This window comes from Nilaparvata lugens, unplaced genomic scaffold (assembly GCF_014356525.2).
Source record: "Nilaparvata lugens isolate BPH unplaced genomic scaffold, ASM1435652v1 scaffold4176, whole genome shotgun sequence".
Classification (NCBI taxonomy): domain Eukaryota; kingdom Metazoa; phylum Arthropoda; class Insecta; order Hemiptera; family Delphacidae; genus Nilaparvata; species Nilaparvata lugens.
In genome coordinates this window covers 1-21,755 of record NW_024090558.1, presented here as the reverse complement: position 1 = coordinate 21,755, position 21,755 = coordinate 1, and the positions used below count along the sequence as shown (strand labels likewise).

The 21,755-nt window shown below is 34.3% G+C and overlaps 2 protein-coding genes across 2 annotated transcripts; both read right to left on the bottom strand.

Annotated features, from left to right (window-relative positions):
- Window positions 1-433: 433 nt before the first annotated feature.
- On the bottom strand, window positions 434-12,895 carry LOC111059648 (serine/threonine-protein phosphatase 6 regulatory ankyrin repeat subunit A; the record flags this gene model as incomplete). The annotated part of the gene is given in 4 exon segments (XM_039444301.1): window positions 434-634; window positions 2,613-2,846; window positions 10,282-10,400; window positions 12,672-12,895. Coding segments are annotated over 3 exon segments (462 nt in total), but the record flags the coding sequence as incomplete, so codon positions are not given.
- Window positions 12,896-14,459: 1,564 nt separating this feature from the next.
- LOC111058088 (pickpocket protein 28) lies at window positions 14,460-20,761 on the bottom strand. The gene is made up of 4 exons (XM_039444303.1): window positions 20,708-20,761; window positions 19,695-19,872; window positions 17,617-17,708; window positions 14,460-15,861 (listed from the first exon to the last, which is right to left on the bottom strand). The coding sequence occupies exons 2-4, from the start codon at window positions 19,865-19,867 to the stop codon at window positions 15,698-15,700; spliced, it is 429 nt and encodes a 142-aa protein (XP_039300237.1). The 5' UTR covers window positions 19,868-19,872; window positions 20,708-20,761; the 3' UTR covers window positions 14,460-15,697.
- Window positions 20,762-21,755: the final 994 nt, after the last annotated feature.

The following is a 21,755-nucleotide window of genomic DNA, read 5'->3' as shown; positions in this document are numbered from 1 at the left end:
CTACTAACGTTGATTATAATCTTAGACCAGTTATAGAATAGACACGCTGGGAAGTCTAGCCTCTGAAGCCAACATCTACTGCCATATCGCCCCATCGTGACGTCAGCATCGGATAGAAAACTTTCAGATTGTTTCTATTACAGATGGAAGTAGATTATTATTTATGAAAATGATAAACTCCCGCTGAAATACACACAATCTGCTATGGAAAACAATGTAAACAAACTCTACAGAAAAGTTGTCTAAGTTACGATGACGTCACGATGGGGCAGTAGATGTTGGCTTCATCGACTTTCAGTATGAATATACAATGAGGCGTGCCTATTCAATTACTGGTCTAAGATTATAATACTTTGGCAAAGTCTATGGACGCGAGGGAAGATGGGCCGTTCCAATTTCCATCGGACTATTTTCGTGCGGTTGACTACAGTACCTCGTGGTGTCCGTTGTAGGCGGCATGATGCAGACTGGCGTGGCCCTGTCGGTCGGTGACGTTGACGTTGGCCATGTGTTGCAGCAGCAGTTCGGCGCAGCCCACTGCGTTGTTAGCTGCAGCAACGTGCAGCGGTGTGCGCCAGCATCTGTCACGCGCCGACACATCAGCCTTGTGCTCTAACAGTAGTTCCACCACTGCCTGCAACCAACCACAACATATAACCATTTTTATGTTTACCATAGTTTTAGAAAAATTGTTTCATAATGACAACAGACAGAAGCCTCCTTAAGAACCAAAACAAATTTCAAAAGCTCAATGTTATCATGAAAATAAACAACACCAAAACACCTTAGTAATGCATAAAAGATAATGGAAAATACAAGGAAGCACAATATATACAGGTGAAACATTACAGAAAAGTTGGACAGAGTGTAATATTATTATAAATATACAATACCATAATCTAAGTAATAATATATCATATTATTCATATCTTAATATATCATAATAATATACCATATCTTCTAATTGAAAACCTCATAAACCTAATGAAAAAATATAAATGTTGGATTTGGTTCAAACAAGAAAAGAACTTCTCTTATGTGATATAATGTGAGAAATGATAAACATCTTTCAAACATAAAGCATATTAACATATTATGTAGGTAACCAACCACAACATAAAGCAGATTAACATATATTATGTAGGCAACCACCCACAACATAAAGCATATTAACATAAGAACAATATGAAAACATGTAGTACCCTTTTTATTTAAAACATTCTAAAACTTAAACTTAAAAATTCTAAACTTGTTTAACATTTAAAATTTTAAACATTTCAACAAATAGTTTCGGCCTACTTTGGCCATTTTCAAGTTTAAACGCGAAAATAAACAATTTGATACTAGATAATATAAGTTCATATGCTTATTTTCATATGATTTATTTATTTCTTATTCATTATTTTTTGGTTGAATTGATTCAATTTTAAACAGATTTACATATAATATATCAAGTCAAATTGATTTAATTTATGTGATCTCATAGTATTTTGAGTGTGATTTAAAATTAGCGGCAAATCTAATTCCTTTCAAGATAGCGTGTTGATCACTAGTGAAATACATTAGTTAGAGTACGCGTCACGTAGCTTTGCCTCCGTGACTTTGAAACGGAATATAGGTAACGTATGGTTCGCGGGGTAATATTCACCGCTTTGCAAAAACATCAGGCTTCAGAGACCCTAGATGGAGGAAGCAACCCTACACAGAGATTGTTCATGAATGACAGAGTTGCAACGTATCACCAACAATGGAAATAGCATGTTGAACGAATGTCAGCTGATATGGTGTGTTATGCTGAAAGGACGTAACTCCAAAAAGCTCCTTGCGTATCTTTTCGGTTGCTTTTGAGAAGATACAGAAGAGCATCTGTTGCTTGTGGAAAAATACATTAAAGCTCCTTATGTATCTTTTCGGATGCATCACGTTGCTTTTGAGAAGATACAAAAGAGCATCTGTTGCTTATGGAAAGATACATTAAAGCTCCTTGTGTATCTTTTCGGATGCATCACGTTGCTTTTGAGAAGATAGAAAAGAGCATCTGTTGCTTATGAAAAGATAAATTTTCGATGTTTTTGAACGGGTAGTATTGTAGTCTATAATGAAGTCCACGTTATAAGGCATTGGGGAAAGATAGGAAAACAACTTTGCCGATCCTCTGTCTTGTCAATGCCTTCTATAGACGGTAGCTGGTACAGGTTTATTGATGGAATATCAACTGTTCATTCTTGTTCAAAATAATCAATTATATTTTATTAAGAAAGAAAAAATAATTTCCAAATATTAATTATTACATTGTTGAAAGACGATCTGGCAACAGAGCAAAGCGAGAAAGAGATAGCGCTATCCGCTTTATTGAATGATGGACAAGGATAGCAATCACAAACACTGCCATTATAACGTGGACTTCACTATAGTGGCCCACCGCCAATAGGCAAAGCTACAGGATGTATAAATTCAAATTGATTTAATTGATGTGACCTCATAGTATTTTGAGAAAAGTTCAGTTGGAGTATGATTTGAAATCAGCAGCAAATCTAATTCCTCTCAAGATGGCGTCTTATGCAATACATTGGTTGGATAGGAAGTTTCGTTTCTGTATGTGTTCTGTGTACCTCGTTCTTGCAGGCGCAGGCGCAGTGCAGCGGCGTGTTCCACTCCTTGTCCTTGGGACTGGGGGTGGCGTCGCTCTGCAGCAGCAGTTCGGCGACGCGCAGGTCGCCCTTCCAGGCTGCCGCGTGCAGCGCGCATCGGCCGCTCGAGTCGCGCGCGTTCGGGTTCTCCTTGTCCGCCAGCAGGCTCATCACGTCGTCGCAGCCACCCGCGAACACCGCTTGCACCAGCGGCGACTAGCACAATCACAAAAACAATTCACATTTGATTTATTCCAATTCACACTGTTAAAAATTACAACATTGTTGTATCACACAACTCAACGACATTAAGGACCGGTTTCCGAGCTTGGGATTTAGATAAGTTCTAGACTTTAAACAGCTGGAGTCAGAAAACTGGCTTTCCGAAACGGGACTTAGTCTAGTTATATGATAATCTTCATTTTCTCATTTCTATAGCCTAATTGGAAACGTTTTTCTTTGACGAAATGAAACATTCCTAAATAATTAAATATTGCTGAAACGTTAAACTATCTTCTCTTTATTTTATTTTCTAGTTTTTCGAAATTTATTTAAAACGTGGACTGCGCCCCGTTTCGGAAAGCCAAGTTTCTGACTCCAGCTGTTTAAAGTCTAGAACTTAGCTAAATCCCAAGCTCGGAAACCGGCCCTAAAAATTAAGGTGGGTTTTCGTTTGTGCGTAAACTTCCGACGTTGACGACGACAGGCTTAGCTGATGACATTCATATTGTCTAAATTTCAAATGTGCTAAAGTAGCTGATCAAATAACGTTTCATTATTTTTGTATTTATTATATGTCATAAAAATTCTAATAATATCAACAATATCGGGGGACCAAGCTTCACTCTGGAGTACAAAAGCATAGAAAATTTACAACGTTATAATATTTCTCATGAGATCAGCTGATTGAATGCAATAGTTCAACAGCTAAAGCATAATTTTGTCTCACTCTCACACACGCACTCGCTCACTCACTCGAGAATCAGACAGGAAAGGAAATAGAGCTGAGAATAAACAAGGAATAAAAGAAGTATTGGATCCTACGAAAAATACTCAAAGGAGATTTCTCAAATGAATTGAAAGTGGACGCTCTCGGAAAATGTGTCAATCCAACACTGTTGTACGGGACTCAAACTTGGACACTGACAGCTAAACTAGACAGAAGATTCAAATTCAAATTCTTTATTCTGCCTGACATTTTTTACAATGTATAAGCTCGTCAAAAAAATACAATGTACATAATAAGATACATAACACAATACATAACACAAGAATAACAATAGCTCAGAGTATGTATATACAAGTAGGCTAACAGGGAGATTGACAAGGATAGTAACAGTATTCACATAGATGATACACCTTACAGTACACAACTTAGTCCAAAATGAGGTGCAGCCCTTATATTGAACATTCAAAGTATTCAGTCAATGAATAATATGCTCTCTCCATCAATTTATTCTTCACAACTTTCTTGAATTTCATTTTTGGCAGCTCCTTAACAGCTGAGGAAAGACTGTTGTAAATTTTTATCTGCTGAAATAGGTGGCTGTCCCTTGTTTTAGAAAGCCTTACCTGTGGGATTGAAATATCATTTCTATGCCGGGTTGTGTATTCATGTTTGTTTCCCTGACATGAGTACGATTCTAAATTAGTTTTGACATGCAGCAAGCTACTCATTATGAAAATTGAAGGGAATGTCAATATTTTCAATCTTCGAAAGCTTTCTCTGCATGACTCTCTGTTTCTCAAGTTGTCTAACACTCTTATTGCCTTTTTTTGCCATATGAAAACTTTTGAAGCATGGCAAGAATTACCCCATAGGCGAATACCATATGATATGAGGGAATGAAAAAGTCCATAGTAAGCAAGTACCAAAGAATCAGAGTTCAATGATAACTTAAGTCTTCTAAGTAGAAAGACAACACGAGAGAGTCTCTTACACAATTCTATGATGTGAGGCTCCCAACTCAAACTTCTCTCCAAAGTGAAACCCAACATTCTGACCTGATGCTTAATATCATTGTCTTCTGGGATATTCCTTAAAGAGAAGCAGATACATTCAGTTTTGCTCTCATTGATGATTAGATTATTAGACTCAAACCATGATTTAGCAGAGGCAAGAGCCTCTGACAACTTATATCTAACATCATCATAGTTCGAGTCGGAGCAGATTAAAGATGTATCATCGGCGTAGAGAACAGACAATGTTGGAATATTACAATAAAGGTCGTTAACAAAAATTAAATACAGGAAAGGGCCCAAAACAGAACCTTGTGGGACGCCAGCAACAACATCCTCAAAATTTGAGCACTCATTAGCAACAACTACCCTCTGTTTTCGGTTTGACAGATATGACTTAATTAGTTTGAGTTCAGTTCCTCTAATACCATAGAAAAAGAGCTTATCATACAAGATATCAAAAGGTAGGCAATCAAAAGCTTTCGTAAGGTCAATTAAGTTAGCTGCTACTATGTTTCTACTTTCAAAGCTGTGAAGAATAAATTCAACAATAGTCTCAATAGCCATTACAGTGCTATGTTCGGGACGGAAGCCGTGCTGATTTTCATACAGTAACTCATTATTTATGAAATATTCATACAACTGCAAGACTAAACATGATTCAATTACTTTTCCAATGATAGGGACAATAGCAATGGGTCTAAAGTTTTCAGGCTTACTTGAGTCTCCCTTCTTGAAAATTGGTATAACATTTGTGAATTTGAAACAATCAGGAAAAATACCATCATCGAGCACTCTGTTAATAAGGAAAGTCATTGGATCAATCAAGCTGTCAGAGACTGTTTTTATAATTTTGTTGGAGAGTCCAAAAATATCCTCGCTTCTTGAGAGATTGAAATTGACAATAACTTGTCGAACCATTCTACAATTGACTGACTTCCATTTGAAACCGGCGACAGGAATAGATCTATTAAAGTTCACCAACAAGGCAGAGTGCTGCACCACACCATTTTGCAAGCTAGAATTACTATCAGAAGATTTTATTGTTTTCGAGACATTTACAAAATAATTATTGAGAACGTTGGGGGCTATTTGAATTTCTGTAAACGGCTTGGAAGTTCCAGATTCTTTTCTGACAATTTTCCAAGCCATTTTACATTTATTTTTTGCCATTTTGATGAGTTCGTCATTTGCTGATCTCTTAGACCTATCTATCTCTCTATTGTACTCTTTTTTGTAATTTAAATATCTTAGTTTGTCTTCTAAATCCTCCGTACATTTCCATTTATCATACAGAAGGAGTAGATAGAATCGCATCGATTTCAATTCACTGGTGAACCAACTTTTTGAACAAGAGTTAGGTCTGGAATTTTGTTTTTTAAATATTTTATAAGTAAGTGGACATATTTCATTGAATAGAAAAGATAATACACTTACAAACAGTGAGGAGGAGAAATTCACATCCACAATGCTGTAAAGTCCAGACCAGTCAATCTGTGATAGACACTGATTGAAATCTTTTATTTTTTCTTCATTTATTAGCCTTACATATTTTCCTCTACTTTTCTTGGAAGACCTATCTCTCTCTGTTACAACCTTACTTATATTAAGCCAGACACCTGCATGATCAGAAATGATATCTTGCGGCAGAATAGAGACATGTAAATACTCAGAAGAAATGTTCAAATGAATGCTGTCCAGGCAGGCATTGAAACGAGTTGGAGCTTTGTTAGAACTGTAAAGATCAAATGATCTTAAAACACCCAGCAGCTCTAAAGTTTCTCTACTCTTCGCATCCAAAAGATTCACATTTAGATCCCCAGCCACAGCCAGCCAATCGTTCTTTCTCAGGTACTTGTCATTGATATGAACAAGAAGGTTCTCAAGACTCTCAACAAAAACTCTGAAATTAGCCTGTGGTGAACGATAAATACATAGAATTATAAGATTGGACTTCGTCAACCTAATAGCCGATGCTTCACAAACACTATCCTGACAAAAGTTTGATACGTCAATACACTTAAAAGAGATTCCTGTTTTAACAAAAATTGATGATCCACCATAAGATGTTCGTCTCGCATAAAAACTGGCTAATACAAAACTGTCAGGTACATAATAATCAACTTCTTCTTTACACAACCAATGTTCATTTAGACACACTATGTCAGCAGGTTTTGAGCCAAGAACTGCCTCCAACTGACCAAGCTTACCTCGAAGAGATCTTATATTGAGCAGGAAAATGTTTATGTCACCTTTATAAAAAGGAGCTCTGTTTTGAGCCTTGTCGTTGTTTACAAGTTTAAATCCGCTGCTGAAATGTTGCTTCCGTCACTCCTGGTGTCCTCCATTGTGCAGTTAACTGGTGAGCCCACCACGTCAGAGTACGAAGGAGTAGAGTCCACAGCGGCTAGTAGAGATGTTGAATGTGCTGAGAATTTGGTGTTTGTGCTGCCACCATGAGGTTCCACGTCTAGATAGCTCTTTCGGTACCGCAAGATACAGTCAGCTATGATGCGTTTTCCAATGAAGTTGATATGTAAGCCGTGTCGTGTGTAGAAACGTCTACCCAGTCCATGCACGTCGAACAGCTTCACGTTGTTGAAACGACTGACTATCTTCTTCAGTTTTTCATTAGCATCAGATATCGCCTGATTGATGGGTGCAGACAGTGAAAGATCATAACGGCACGGTACATTTACTAGGAAAACATGAGTATGCGTCAATTTCTCTAATTGAGCCTCAATAGTGCCGAGGTAGTCTGCATGACAGTCAGCTGAAAAATCATTTGTACCACCAAATAACACAATCAAATCACGTGCAGTCATAGATTTACAATCATTGTCACACTCAGCCATGACCGAACACAAGTGAGCCCCAGGTTTCATTGTACTAGTTACTTTGTCAATAGTTTTCTCTGCTATCAGTTCGACCATTCTTCTACCCTGACTATCAGCAAATAATTTAATCCCGCCACCAGTATTTATCCGCCGTTTTGAATTCAGCGCCAACTTGTAGGCAGGTGGTGCCGAGTCACTGATGCCAACCGCACAAGATGCCATCTTCTCCTTATTCCCATCACCCGTTGCAGTCACATTAAACTCATTGTACCTAGCGCACATATTATCATACAGCGACCTCCATTTGTCAGACTGATTACGATATGTGAGCAATTCCCCTCTTAAGGCAACGTTGTCCGCCTCCAAAGCCTCAATCGAGACAGCCATGTGCGATATTTTATTTGATAAGGAGTCATTTTCTTCCTTGAGAGACCTGTCAATCTCATTTTTATTGCAACAAATCTCACATGAATTCACAAGATGCTCTGTATTTATAGCTGTGTTAACCGATGATACACTGTAAGGAGACTTAGTCACTTTCCGATCCTCTAGTTGAAGGGTGAGATCCTGTATTTTTTGAACGAGTGCTGACTGATTCTCAGTCAACTGTTGAATTTTGTTTATCAATTCATCCTTGGACTTGAGGACTGTCTCATCAGTTTGAGAGACTGAATCAAAACAAACTGGCCTCCTTAATGAACCTAAGACAGAATCCAGTGATGCCCTATTTGATGGCTTCTTGATATTAGCAAACAAACGCTTCATTTTCGGACTTGAAAGATTATCTGGAGTTTGATGTTTCTCGTGTTGTTTATGATTATCAATGTAATGTTTTACACAATCAATTTTAGACGAGGTAGTAATGGTTGCAAGGCATCCAGGTGTGCAACACCGCCAACTAATGTCTCCACTTACAAGAGTATGACCTTTTCTAAAGCAATAGCTTTTATAGTACACTGCCAGATTATCCTTAGTTGTTCTGTATGTTTTTAGTTCTGAGGCCATTTCGAAACCGGAAAAAGGTAAGCAACAGTGTTTTCAATATTGAGACAAGAAGTATATTACAATTTAAAAAGTTTACAAGGTTTTGAATTATTGGCGCCAAAGCTGTAGTTTACATCGCCTCTTTCGATTATCACCTTATCAGCCCTCCGAGCTATGATCAACCGCTTTCATTGGCCAGATAAAACTATACGAGAGGAAGGCAGGAGAATAGGAGAGAGAAAGTGCCCAGAGAGCGAACAAGGCAGGAAACAATATCGGAAGCTCCTGATAAGTGCCGATCCTCACTGAAGTAAAATGAAGAGAATGTCAATTCACTCGAAATTTAGTCACATTTAAATGACGATTATAAGTTATTCACTGCAACTACTTACGATTCAGATTCACCACAACAAAAAGGAGGCTCAAAGCAACAGAAAGACACAAGTCAAAACTCACAGAACACTGAAATACCGGCTCAAAAACAAAGTATTTACGGAGCGTTACAAAGCGTGACCAGCCACGGCAGACGGCTCTGCCAACTTTTTCCAAGATTGGTGATAACTCAGACAAAAATGTCAGGAAGTATTCTAGGACTTCGACTGCGACAGAGAGTGAGGAACACGGAAATTTTGAAAATGATAAATGTGAAGTATCTGCACCGGGAAGCTCATCTAATCAAATGGAGATGGGCCGGACTTGTGGCAAGGATGGGCGGGGGCAGGCACGGAATGGATACCACGGGAGAGGACCAGAGGAAGGGAGGGGACGCCCATCACTCCGGTGGAGGGATGAAATTTTGCAACGAATTGAAGATTTGTGGCTGATCGAAACTAGAGACAGGGGAAGACTCTGAATCTGAGAAATTTTATAATCCTATACTATACTATTAAACAAGCAACTTCTGTTTAGATGTTTGTATTTCACCGAATCTCGAAAACGGCTCTAACGATTCTCACGAAATTCAGAGCATAGTAGGTTCATAATACCTAGTAAATTCGATTCCACTAGGTCTCATCCCTGGAAAAACTCGCTGAAGGACATTAAAATGATAATTATTATTCATCCTTGGAAAAACAGCTGTTACTAATTATTTCGTCGTCTGATGGTGATGGAAGTGAGTAAGCGAGTTCATGTATGTGAAACTGTGTCAAAATTATGACACAGCTGTTAAAAACTTTTGTAATCATTCAATCAGGTACTTAGTGCCGGTTGCAAAAAAGCCGGGTTATTTTCAATCCTGATTAATTCTAGTAGATCCATCTTTTTGAAATGGTCTTCTCTAATTTGGTTCACGTGAAGTTAATCAGGATTAAAATTTAACCGGCTTTTTTGCAACTGGGCCTTTGTGAGGGAAATTTTTTGCATTCCTCTGAGAATTAATCTCAATTTACTGTGATTAGGCATTTCTGTATGAATGTTATTATAATTTCTTCTTTCGTAATAATTTTTTCATGCTTTTGTACTCCAGAGCGAAGCTCGGTTTCCGATATTGTAAATTACTGTGAAATATTGTACTCGTTGCCAGCCACATATAGCTCATAAGAGATGCTTTTTTTCTTTCAAGAATGTAAATTTAGCTTTATTATTGTTATTATAACTGCACCACAAGATGGGATGTAAGGCTAGCCCCATATCGAGACGCGACGTGACACGATAATGTGATATTAATTCGTCTAGCAGACTCGCTTCACGTGTCAATATGCAACTAGGCTAGTTGAACTAGCCCATATGTCTAGTTTCACTAGTAGATTCAGAGTTACAGCTCCGTTATACTTCATAGGTGAATACTATGTGAATTTTATTAAACGTGCCCCAGCAGTTGAAAATTAAGTAGAAATCGAATGTTATGTCAAATATGAACAGGTACATACCTCATCAACGAGTTGATGTTGGATCATTGTGCAGGTTGTACAAAACCTTTGTCAAAAATCAGCTGCTACATAAAATGCTATCCTGGTCTCGGTGATCATTGATCCTTGCGATATCAATTCTGAAAAAGACAAATTACACAAAAATCATTATCATAGTATTGTAAATGTGCATCCTACCTCATTCATTATCAAGTACAAGATATTTTTCTCGGGCCACTCCAGTGGTTCGGATGGACACGTTAATTACGTCAATCCTGGCTGCCTACAAATAGTCGTTTAGTCATGTCAGAGGCCCTGAAATTGATCAGGAGAAATTGGCCTGAAAACTCTGACACCATACCTGAGCCAGCCATGTCACACGATATTATTTATTAACCACTAAAACAGCAATAATTGGAAATAAGTACAATATGAATGTGTATAATATACATAATATTACAAATTACATTTTCGAACATGTCATACGTTAAATTCAAGTTTATATTACATCCCTGATTAAGCTGATTTACGACTCACACTGGCGTACAAGGAATCTTCCTTTTGCCGGTGTTTGTGCCTCACCTACTGTACTTAGGCCTATGCATATGAACATAAATTAAATCTTCATTTTATAACTATTATTTATAATATAAAAGATATCATTTCGTTATTATATCTAATTAAATAAATGTATGTATCTTGGTTTAAGTGCAGTAGCATATACTTATATTTATTTTTTGTAAAGCTTTTTTGTATTTTGTTTTGGCAAATAAAATTCATTCATTCATTCATATGAAGTTCTTTATCTACTAGTGTTGTGAAAAAGCTAATAGGATACTCAGGCTATTCTATACTTGTATTTATTTTTTTTTTAATTGGGCCTACACATGAATAGATGACCAATCTCCAGAATGCACTGATATTTTTGTATGTATAGGACACAACTGTTTCTTCAAAATTATACATTATAATTATACGCTTTTATTTCCCCGCAAAACTGAATTATCAACTTTTTCAAGACTCAGAGGTACAATATTTTGCTAGGCCGGCTAGGTAGCCGAGAAAACTGAGGGTTTGATCACATTGAATGTGTATATGTGCAAGCGCAAGCTAGGTTATGCATGACCAAACGTGCAGAAGAGAAAAATCTCTAAAGAGATATATGAGGGCAAGACCACATTAAGCGTTTGTTCAGGCCCCAACACAATCAGCCCGTCGGAGAGCTCCCTGTTCTATTAAAACGCTTGAAAAAACTCCTAATATGGTCTGGTCCTAGGAACACTCACACTGAACGCTTGCACTTGCTGGTTTTGTTCAGTGTGAGCAGCTACATGCAATCCACAACTTGTTTCAATTGTACTTTCAAATTTTGTCAAACAATTTCACAAAATATTAAGTTATTGCATCATAGAAATGTAGAATGTGTGTTTTAGCTCTTTATATAATTCTTAATTAATAACACCTTTAAATACACCTTTTAAAAAGGTACTGTTATCAGACATGTCATTAAGGGTCGTACTGAAATTTGTCTGTGAGCCTTTAGTATGTTTGTATCGAATAAATAAATAAAACCATTAGGATGGCTTTCCAATATCAAGTTTTTGTGCAACTCTTTCCATAATATTTTTTTTAAAGTAGGCTACCTTAGTAGATTAGTTCAAAATAAATCTATGCCGTTGTATGCCGTTGTCTAAGAATAATAACGTGGATACTTTAATCTGAGTGTACCAGTACTATCGTTTTGAAAATATTGATTGTATCAAATTTCAGAATTAATACTATTGAAATTAAAAATAAAACTGGATCTCTGATAGGCTACTAGACATCAAACTGAAATAACTAAACGTATATAACAACTTAGTAAACTTAACTAGTTGACTAACTGATAATTGAAATAAATTTTACTGGTTCGCCACTTTATTGATATTTTAATCTCTTTCTAATAAGTGATTACTGCTTCACTCAAAGTAAAGTGAATCCTAAATAAATTTAACAAATATCCAAATTTCCATCCTAGTTTAACAGTCAAACAGGCAAGATTAATTTTTGATAAATCTAGATAGTATGCAGCAGAAAAACTATAAAGTAGGTAGTTCAAAGTTTGAAGAGCAAAGCACAAGGGCCTAAACAAAAGGTCACTTGAAATGATTAAAGTTGAAATTTTTACAATATTTAGTAAAAATACATTTTCATGATAAATTTAAAATAAAAAGTAACAAGATATCAATAAATTCTAATTTTAAAGGTTAAAATAAATGAGATAATGATTCAGTAGTCAAGATTGTCGGCAATTTTGACGGTTCATTGAAATCCAAGAGGACATAGCAAATAAATGAAATCTAAGAGAAAACGATCTATTATATTTATAGTAAAGAAGATTGTAGGAAAATTAAATAACCTAACCTACTCACCACGTCTACAGTCACATTGTCAAAACATTTTATTCTTTACAAAGATAACCTCTTTATCATGGATTATTTCCAAGCTCATACTCTATACTTGATACAAATTGTTTTCCATGTGGAAACTTAGCAATTACAAACTTTTAATCAATGTTTGAAATAAAATAAGTGATTTATTGTTTCTACAAAATGTTTTTCATTTGTGATTTATGCCTTGTGGATCTATAGCAATTGCTTCGACACGTCTTGAGCTACGATTACAATGGCATTGATCAGGATGCGCCTTTTCGTAAAGTTGATTCTGCGTCGTTAAAGTTGACCGATGGTCAACATCTCTGAAAGCAGAATCATAACTCCATAAATAAGTGTTACTATGGTGAGGTCCACGTTATAATGGTAGTGTTTGATGAGCAATGGTAATGCTATCCTTGTCTATCAATCAACAAAGCATATAGCCCCATCTCTATTATGCTTTTCTCTGTTGCCTGAACGTATTTCAACAATATAGAATCAATCATTAATTAACAAAATATTTAATCTTAATTATGGAAATTCATAGTGAAATTATTGAAAATTCAATTTTTCGCTTAATAAAATATAATTGATTATTTTAAACGAGAATGAACATTCAATATTGAATCAATAATCCTGTCAGCTAACGTTTATGGAAGATATTGACAAGACAGAGGACCGGAAACGTTCTCCTATCTTTCTCTACTGCCATTATAACGTGGACCTCAATATAGTGCCCACAGCCTGGTGGGTTGAGGCAGACTGCGTCCATAAATTTCTTGGGCGGCAGGAGGCTGGAAATTGAATCTTAGTGATGCTATCCTTGTCTATCATTCGATAAAGGAGATAGCTTCATCCTTTCCCAGGTGCACAATTTTCTCCTCTACAGCTAGAGACATGTTTTTCACAACATGTTATGTCCACAAAATACTGTATCAGAATCACCCATTTGATTCACTCAATTTGATTTCCTAGTGAAAATATGAGAACAGTAAGTAAGTGAAGAATCAAAACTTGGAACACTCAATGATTCAAATAATATTTGAATCATTTATTGAAAACAGGAAAATTTTGTAAGTTTTTATAAGTAATTTTGTTCAAAAAAATAGAAAATTTATCCTAAACCGTATTTTAATCCATATAAAGAGTGTTCAGGAAGACACTGTGCAGCAATTGAGAAATAGAAATGGAGTAAATTAGGTAGGTATTGAAAATTTTATCTAATGATGTTCTGTTTCTTACATTTTCATTATTATATGGGTCATATGCAGTGTAACATTTAGGAAATGGCCTCCGTTTACATAAATAATTATTAAAAAGCACGGCACTATTAGTCAACCGCACGAAAAAAGTCTTATGGAAATTGGAACGGCTGGGTAAAAATAATCATGTTTTTGGACTCAACGGACCTTTGAAACGTTCCGGTATAAAACTTGAATTTGGAGTAGGCCTACAGTAAAGTGCAATACTCTCCTTACCTATGGTAGTTGGTGGGACCAGGAAAGTAAAAAGACGCTATAAAATATGGGAATAGAATGTTTCATTTTTCAAGAAGAACATTGCATAAATTTCAATAATCTATTTTTTATTCTTGTTCGATTATGAGATTGCTCAATCAAATTTATACAATCAAAGAATCAATATAATAAATTGAATAGAATATATTTATGTACAGTATATGATAGAATATGTTTTATTTCACAGAAATACGAATGAAATAAAACAATAGGTAGTAGATAAATAGTATGCTACATAATGAAAAAGAATATTTTTATAATTTTATATAATAAAACTTAGCACATAATGAAACTATAAGCATTAACTTATTAGACTTATGAATTATTATGTATTACATAGAAATAATAATAGTAAAAAATGTTGAATGTAAAAATTAATAATTATTATTAAAACGATTAATAGAGATTGGGCCTTTGGGAAAGAAAAATCTATTTATTCCATCTATAAATCCATAGCCATTGTATTATGTTGATATAAAATCATATTTGTAACTCAAATGATTATCAAAATCAAAATCATTTATCCTTCAAAAAACAAATTTACAGTATAAAATACAACACTTTCACAAAACTTGTCCAACCTAATCCTTATATGACAATTTACAAGACACATTAAGAAGAAAAAATCCCTGCAAAGGTTCAACCTGAGCGCAGGAAAAATGCACAATAAATATTTATAGAGCATTTGAAATGGACTTCATAATTATGCATAATGAAATGGATAAATTATTCTGGAAAACAAATGAGATAGAAGAAATATTGATTTATGAATGAAAAAATATGCCCAAAAATAAGAATAAGATAATTGTCATACCAATTCAATTCAATTTAATTCTGTTACCATACACAAAAATGTAAAGATAATTATATCTGATAAGATAAAAATCTCACTTAAGCAAGAAGAAAACTATCTTTATGGTGATACAGTATATCCACTTTCATAATTCCTCTCAATGCGTACTATATTAACCATGCTGACGTTTTCAAGTAAATCTTACTATATATACCTTGGTCTATACCCTATATAGACCTTGCTAAGAAATATTGACACTCGCTTGAACTATTGCATTTGTTTACTGTTAAAATGCAACTTTTTAATGATATATTTATAATAGTTTGAATATTGGAGTACCTATACAGTCCTACACAATATTAGAATAAAAATGTATACTCTCAGTTTATTTGACTTGTCATTTTCAGTACCATATCATTACGCTTATTTTCTTTCTACACTTTATTTATAACAATTTGAATATTAGACTACAATATATTTGAATAGAAATTTACACTTTTGCTTTATCTGACTTGTCATTTTCAGTATCATTACGTTTCTTTCTACACTATTTATTTATAACAATTTGAATATAAGACTACAATATATTTGAATAGAAATTTACACTTTCACTTCATTTGACTTTTCATTTTCAGTATCATTACGCTTATTTTCTTTCTACACTTTATTTATAACAATTTGAATATTAGACTACAATATATTTGAATAGAAATTTACACTTTTGCTTTATCTGACTTGTCATTTTCAGTATCATTTCGCTTATTTTCCTTCTCCTGAGAATAATTGTTGCAAAGTCTCAATGTCAAGTAATAGATTATTTCAACAAGGCTTAGAATGCTGAAACCGCTAGTCAGTCCAAGGAGTCCACCACAGCCAGCTGAAAAAGGTCAATTTCAAAACTGAATTCAATTTCTAAAACTTGGTTTAACTTCTAAAAATGCGAGATCAACTTCTAAAACTGAGTTTAATTTCTAAAACTGCGAGTTCAACTTCTAAAACTGAGTTCAAATTCTAAAACTGAGTTTAAATAAAACAGTTATTATTTGTAAAGCAACGCCTGGTTAAGCTATGGCGAGATAATACATTGAAAGTATAGCCAAGCACTCACAGAATAAAATAGTATTTACCCCAGCAAGACATTAATCACAAGATAAAAGTGGATTTGCTCATGAGTGATTCTTAAATAGATATTTTTTCTTCTATGGAAAAATCAACAACGCATCTACAATATCTGTTTTTACTCATGTATTGGGCTACTCGTTCGTCATATTATTTCCTATATCAGTCATCAGGAGTGATAAAAAAATAGGACTGTTTGTTATAATAATCATGAAAAAATAACCATAAATTATGAATGAATTAAATTAATTCAACTTATTTATCCTGTCCTATTAGACTCATTTTGAACGGTCATGCCGATTCCTATTCAACGAATGTTGACCGTTTGAAGTGAACTCATCACAGTAATTCGCTGAATCCAGAGAAGTCTTGTTATATAAATTTCTTTTCAAATGTTTAGTTCAACACCAGTAGTGGGCTATACTTCTGACACTACTTACAGTGTACAGTAGGTATTATGTTATTTTGTGACCCTTATAAGTAGGTGTAGACTTGCTGTAACATTGTAGAATTATCTTTAAAGAAATTGATTTCTCAGAGAAAATACTGTTCATTCCTCACAGAGTAATTCAAAACATCACCGGCACTCCAATAAAGGATTTCTTTGAAAATCTAAAATTAATCTAAAGACGTTTATATGGATATATAGTTTGGAATAGCTTATTGTATTTTTAAAAATAATAACTCTGTTAAATTTATAGAAAGACACTTAGTTACAAGATACTTTGATTAAAGATTATTGTTGTTATTGACCACGAGACGGTCGAAAGTACAATAGTCTGTGAGTGGAAGAATTTGATTATTTACTCAAATATTTGACTGCATGTCGTGTGAAATACATAGAAAAAAGTCTGTTAATACTGATTTTTGAAAATAATTTGAATTGAAGTGTCTTATAACTTCAACAATACTGTACCGTAGCCATCTTCTTGTAAACTGCTCATTTATTTACTGATTATTCTCTCAATTTGTTGGTTATTAGACTAAAAACTAGTCTAAATTTGTTTTTTTAAATAAATATTATTTCTATTCTAGCTATCTCCAAAATACTTTGAAACAAAGCTTTAAACGTCATCAGATTTATTATGAATCGTTTTGTCATGGAGAACAACAACAATTAAAACAATTATCATTATTATTATATTATAATAATATTTGGTAAATAATCTAGTATATTGCTCTGAAACACTATGTGCCGGTTGCACAACAGCCGGTTAAATGTTAACCATGAATGAGTCCGCACGAGAACCAATCAGATGAGCCGTCTTTTCAAAAACGCTTTCTCTGATTGGTTCTCGTGAAATTAATCAAGGTTAAAATTCAACCGGCTGTCAAATTTCAACCGCGAATGCTATAAAAACCAATCAGTGAATACTTTTTTTCCGAAGAAGCCTTTCCTGATTGGTTCTCCTAACATTCAATCATGGTTAAAATTTGACAGGCTTTTGTGCAACCAGGCCTTAGTGTCAAAAATAATATAAATACTGTAGACCTGAATCTAAGTCAAACTCACCAAGAAAATCAGCCAACCCGTATAACTCGCTACGGTGGCTTGTTATGAACTGAGCATCCTTGTAATAGATTGTCAATCGCGAAAAAACTGAACTGAAAAGAGAAACGTTGAGCGATGAAAGTTATATTTTGATTATAAAATTTTACAAAAATGTAGTTTGATACAAAATTAAAAAGCAATGAACTACAGTATGGTAAACATTGCTGGTGTGAGTCATAAAAAGAGGATGTATACATGCCAAAGATGCAGCTTTAATAATATAATACAGATTTCACATTAGGCTATCACATTTTTATTATTATAAGTGTAAAGATTATAAAGATCACAACTAATAGGTTCCATTTTTCTATGATGAATTCTACTTTGTGAGGAAATATAATAATTATTATTGGATTATTTCACATGATTACATCTATTTTTACTTTCCTTGCCCTACTACCATAGGTAAGGAAAGTATTGCTTTTCGAAAAAAATATGGTACCCCAATTTCTAAATTTCTATACGTTTCCAGGTCCCCTGAGTCCATAAAAGTGGTTTTTGGGTATTGGTCTGTATGTGTGTGTGTGTGTGTGTGTGTGTGTGTGTGTGTGTGTGTGTGTGTGTGTGTGTGTGTGTGTGTGTGTGTGTGTGTGTGTGTGTGTGTGTGTGTGTGTGTGTGTGTGTGTGGTGTGTGTGTGTGTGTGTGTGTGTGTGTGTGTGTGGTGTGTGGGTGTGTGTGTGTGTGTGTGTGTGTTGTGTGTGTGTGGTGTGTGTGTGTGGTGTGTGTGTGTGTGTTGTGTGTGTGTGTGTGTTGTGTGTGTGTGTGTGTGTGTGTGTGTGTGTGTGTGTATGAGTGTATGTGCGTCTGTGTACAATCTCCAAATTCACATCCCAAATTCATCTCCCAATTAACAGAATGACTTGAAATTGGAACTTGAGGTCCTTCCCCTATAAGGATCCGATACGAACAATTTCGATCAAATGCAATTCAAGATGGCGGCTTAAATGGCGAAAATGTTATCAAAAACAGGGTTTTTCATGATTTTCTCAAAAACGGCTCCATTGATTTGATCAAATGTATACCTAGAATAGTCATTGATAAGTTCTATTAACTGCCACAAGTCCTATATCTGTGAAAATTTCAGGAGTCCGCCCATCTATGCAAAGTTTGATTTTAGATTCCAAATTATCAGGCTTGAGATACAAAAAATTTCAAGTAGAGAAGATTGAGCATGAGAATCTCTACAATTATTGTTCAATAACATTTTCACCTAAAATTGAAAATAAGCTCAAAATTCGATAAAATGTGATTATCTAATTGCAAACTGTTGGCAACTGTTGATTCTATTAAATCATTCACTATGAAGAGATAGCAGACCTCCTATGTCTCCAGCGTTATTGTCCTGTCACCAGCTGGCTCAGATCTTTGTTTATAAGTAGACTTGTGATGCGCGTGCACACTAGCGTCAGATGATCAATTTTCAAAACGGCAAGGAAAGTTGTGTGAGTGCGCCACACCAGATTTTTATTTATAAGAGTGTGAAGATTATGAAGATTTCGGGTGTAAAAGGTTTAATTTTCTATTATAAAAATAGGTACTATTCACTTTGTGAGGGAACAGACCAATATGTTTTTTATGCTTTCCGAGTAATGAAATGAAAAAAATGTATTCATCTAAGAAACATAAGCTATTTACATACAATGAAGAATAAATAAATGAAATAGAAGAATGAATAAAAATAGTAAATTGTTTTTTTTCTTGAGTACGATTTTCAAAATTATTTCATCGTGACATGTTTCGGCTATATAATGCGCCATCAACAATTAAGTGATTGGAAAATAAGTAAAATAGAATTATACTCTTCACCTACAAACACTTATGTGCTGTGTGAGGAGTGCTGTGTACAATAGGCCTACAGTAAATATTTCTTATTGCATATAAAATATGAAGAATGTTATTGTTTCATAATACTTAGCTATCATTTTAGAGTATAAGCATATCTGTAATTATATAATTCCAATAAAAATTGGCCATAGAGATTTTGAAAATTGTATATGGTATCATGGCAAATAGAATAAATCGATATTTCCTCACTCACTTGAGAAGGTCTGGATCGGACATGTTTTCTTGGTAGGCCATCATTTGCTTCTCCCAATCATAAGTCGCCTGCGAGGTCTCAGCGTCGTATTCAATTGATGTGCACGCTTGCAAGCAATTGCACGTCGAACCCACCTCACTCTTCAAATTCACCTGGATCTCCTCATCAATCATGTTCTCTGAAAATTTCAAAATAATATGCGAAACATACGCTTTTTGAGATACAAGAATAAATGAAATTAAAGTTTTAAATATTTAATTATTCAGTTATTCAGTATACTATTCATTTTTATTCATTTATTCATAGACTATAGATACAATGCAGGTAAAAACAACAGGAATTCGCCCAACACTGCTTTAAACCTTAACTTTGAATACACAGTCTAGAGGTTATGCAAATGATAACTTAGTTCACACATTTTTTTGAGTCCAAAAATGTATGTATAATAATTTTGAATTTATCAGATTAATTAATTTTAAAATACAAATCCAAACAAAAATCTTCCTTCACAATCACAAGAAATATTAAAAATTTAATTTAAATCCACAAATTATACTTTTGTTAAAATTGACTATCAGGTATTAACCTACTGAAATTTTGTAGAATTTAATATAGGTCTATAATCATTCTCGATAAATTAATAATCTATGATTATACAAAATTTCAAGTTAATCTGACGTGATGATGCGTCATTCGTGAATTCCCTATCGGACATGTATAAGCGCATTCTTTCCTTCATCATTTAATTTAATAAAATTAATACAGAGTTAGCCAGTAAAACGGGTAGATTCAAATAAGTAGCTAATTACAAATGAAGAGTTATTTTACTATTTCGATGCTTATAAAAATATAAAGAGAAAAGGTACCGGTAGCCGTTTTGTATTATTGTAAAATATTTTGATTCAATAGACTGTTATGACTGATGGCAGAAATAAAATGATGCAATTATAAAAATAAATTAATAATGATAAAATAATGCATGCATAATGTAGATCTACTGATATTATTCTCACCATAGGCATATCCTGTACAATTCTTACTTCCAGAGCCACATATTGGAGTATCCTTTGCTCCTGTAATGAAACATTCTCATGACATTTCTGACCATTTATTATGATTTATGCTATTAGTATATATTTATCAATCCTATAGAAAGCTGAGGCTATAAATATCCTCATTTTAGGAACTGAAGAAAACTCGATTGAGAAAAATATTTAAAAAGTTTATACCATTTATTATAGTATTAGTTCACTAGTACCTTGGCCAATACTGAAAAAAACTTTTATTTGAAACTATATAACGGTGCGGCCACATACAGAAATATCTGAGGGCAGAATTTATTAGGATGAGATATCAGTGCTTTATAGATATGGAAAAACATAGGATCACACATCGCTCTCTGCATGGCCGAGGCCTAAGAGAAAGGCCTCAAATATTCAAATATTGTTGAATAATATTGAGATTCTTACTCAAAGGATACTATAATAGCCTAAACTACACTACCAATTGATGGCAAGGAAATTGTTTTTTATAAATTTCTATTATGTGATATTCGTTTGACTGTTAAGAACTGGTGTGTTAAACATTTGTATTCATTCTATACCATTGACACCTACATCAATGTCATAAGAATATTATCATAAAGGTTGTACGTGTTAAGGTTTATTAGATTTAACCGAGATTAACTGCTGATAGAGACGTGTCTCATCCACTCATTTCATCCATTGCTCTCGTAACATTTAACCAGCATTTAAATTCAATCATGGCTGAATTAAGTAGATTAGTAAATATTACAGGTATTATACTGAGATTCACTTTACAAAGTCAGCAACTGATTAACATTGATTCACTATCCTTGTCTGTTATTTAGCAGAGCAGATAGTGCTATACTTTAACAGCTCTGCAAGATTGTTTTTTAAAATTTGAAAATACAATCAATAAGCAAAATATTGAAACTCAATTTATTATGAAAATTTAATAGTTTATCATTGAGAAATATATGTTTTTAAGGTGAAGCCTTTCAAACTCCGCACCGTTGTTGAATCGTTTGTAGGCTATAAA

What these genes read in the sequence shown, in the direction of transcription:
- LOC111058088 (XM_039444303.1), bottom strand. Translation starts at nt 19,867, where the DNA reads ATGATTGATGAGGAGATCCAGGTGAATTTGAAGAGTGAGGTGGGTTCG. An exon ending in TCCGATCCAGACCTTCTCAA is followed by an intron (nt 17,709 to 19,694) that starts GTGAGTGAGGAA and finishes TTCTCTTTTCAG; the next exon opens with TTCAGTTTTTTCGCGATTGA. An exon ending in CGGGTTGGCTGATTTTCTTG is followed by an intron (nt 15,862 to 17,616) that starts GTGAGTTTGACT and finishes GACCTTTTTCAG; the next exon opens with CTGGCTGTGGTGGACTCCTT.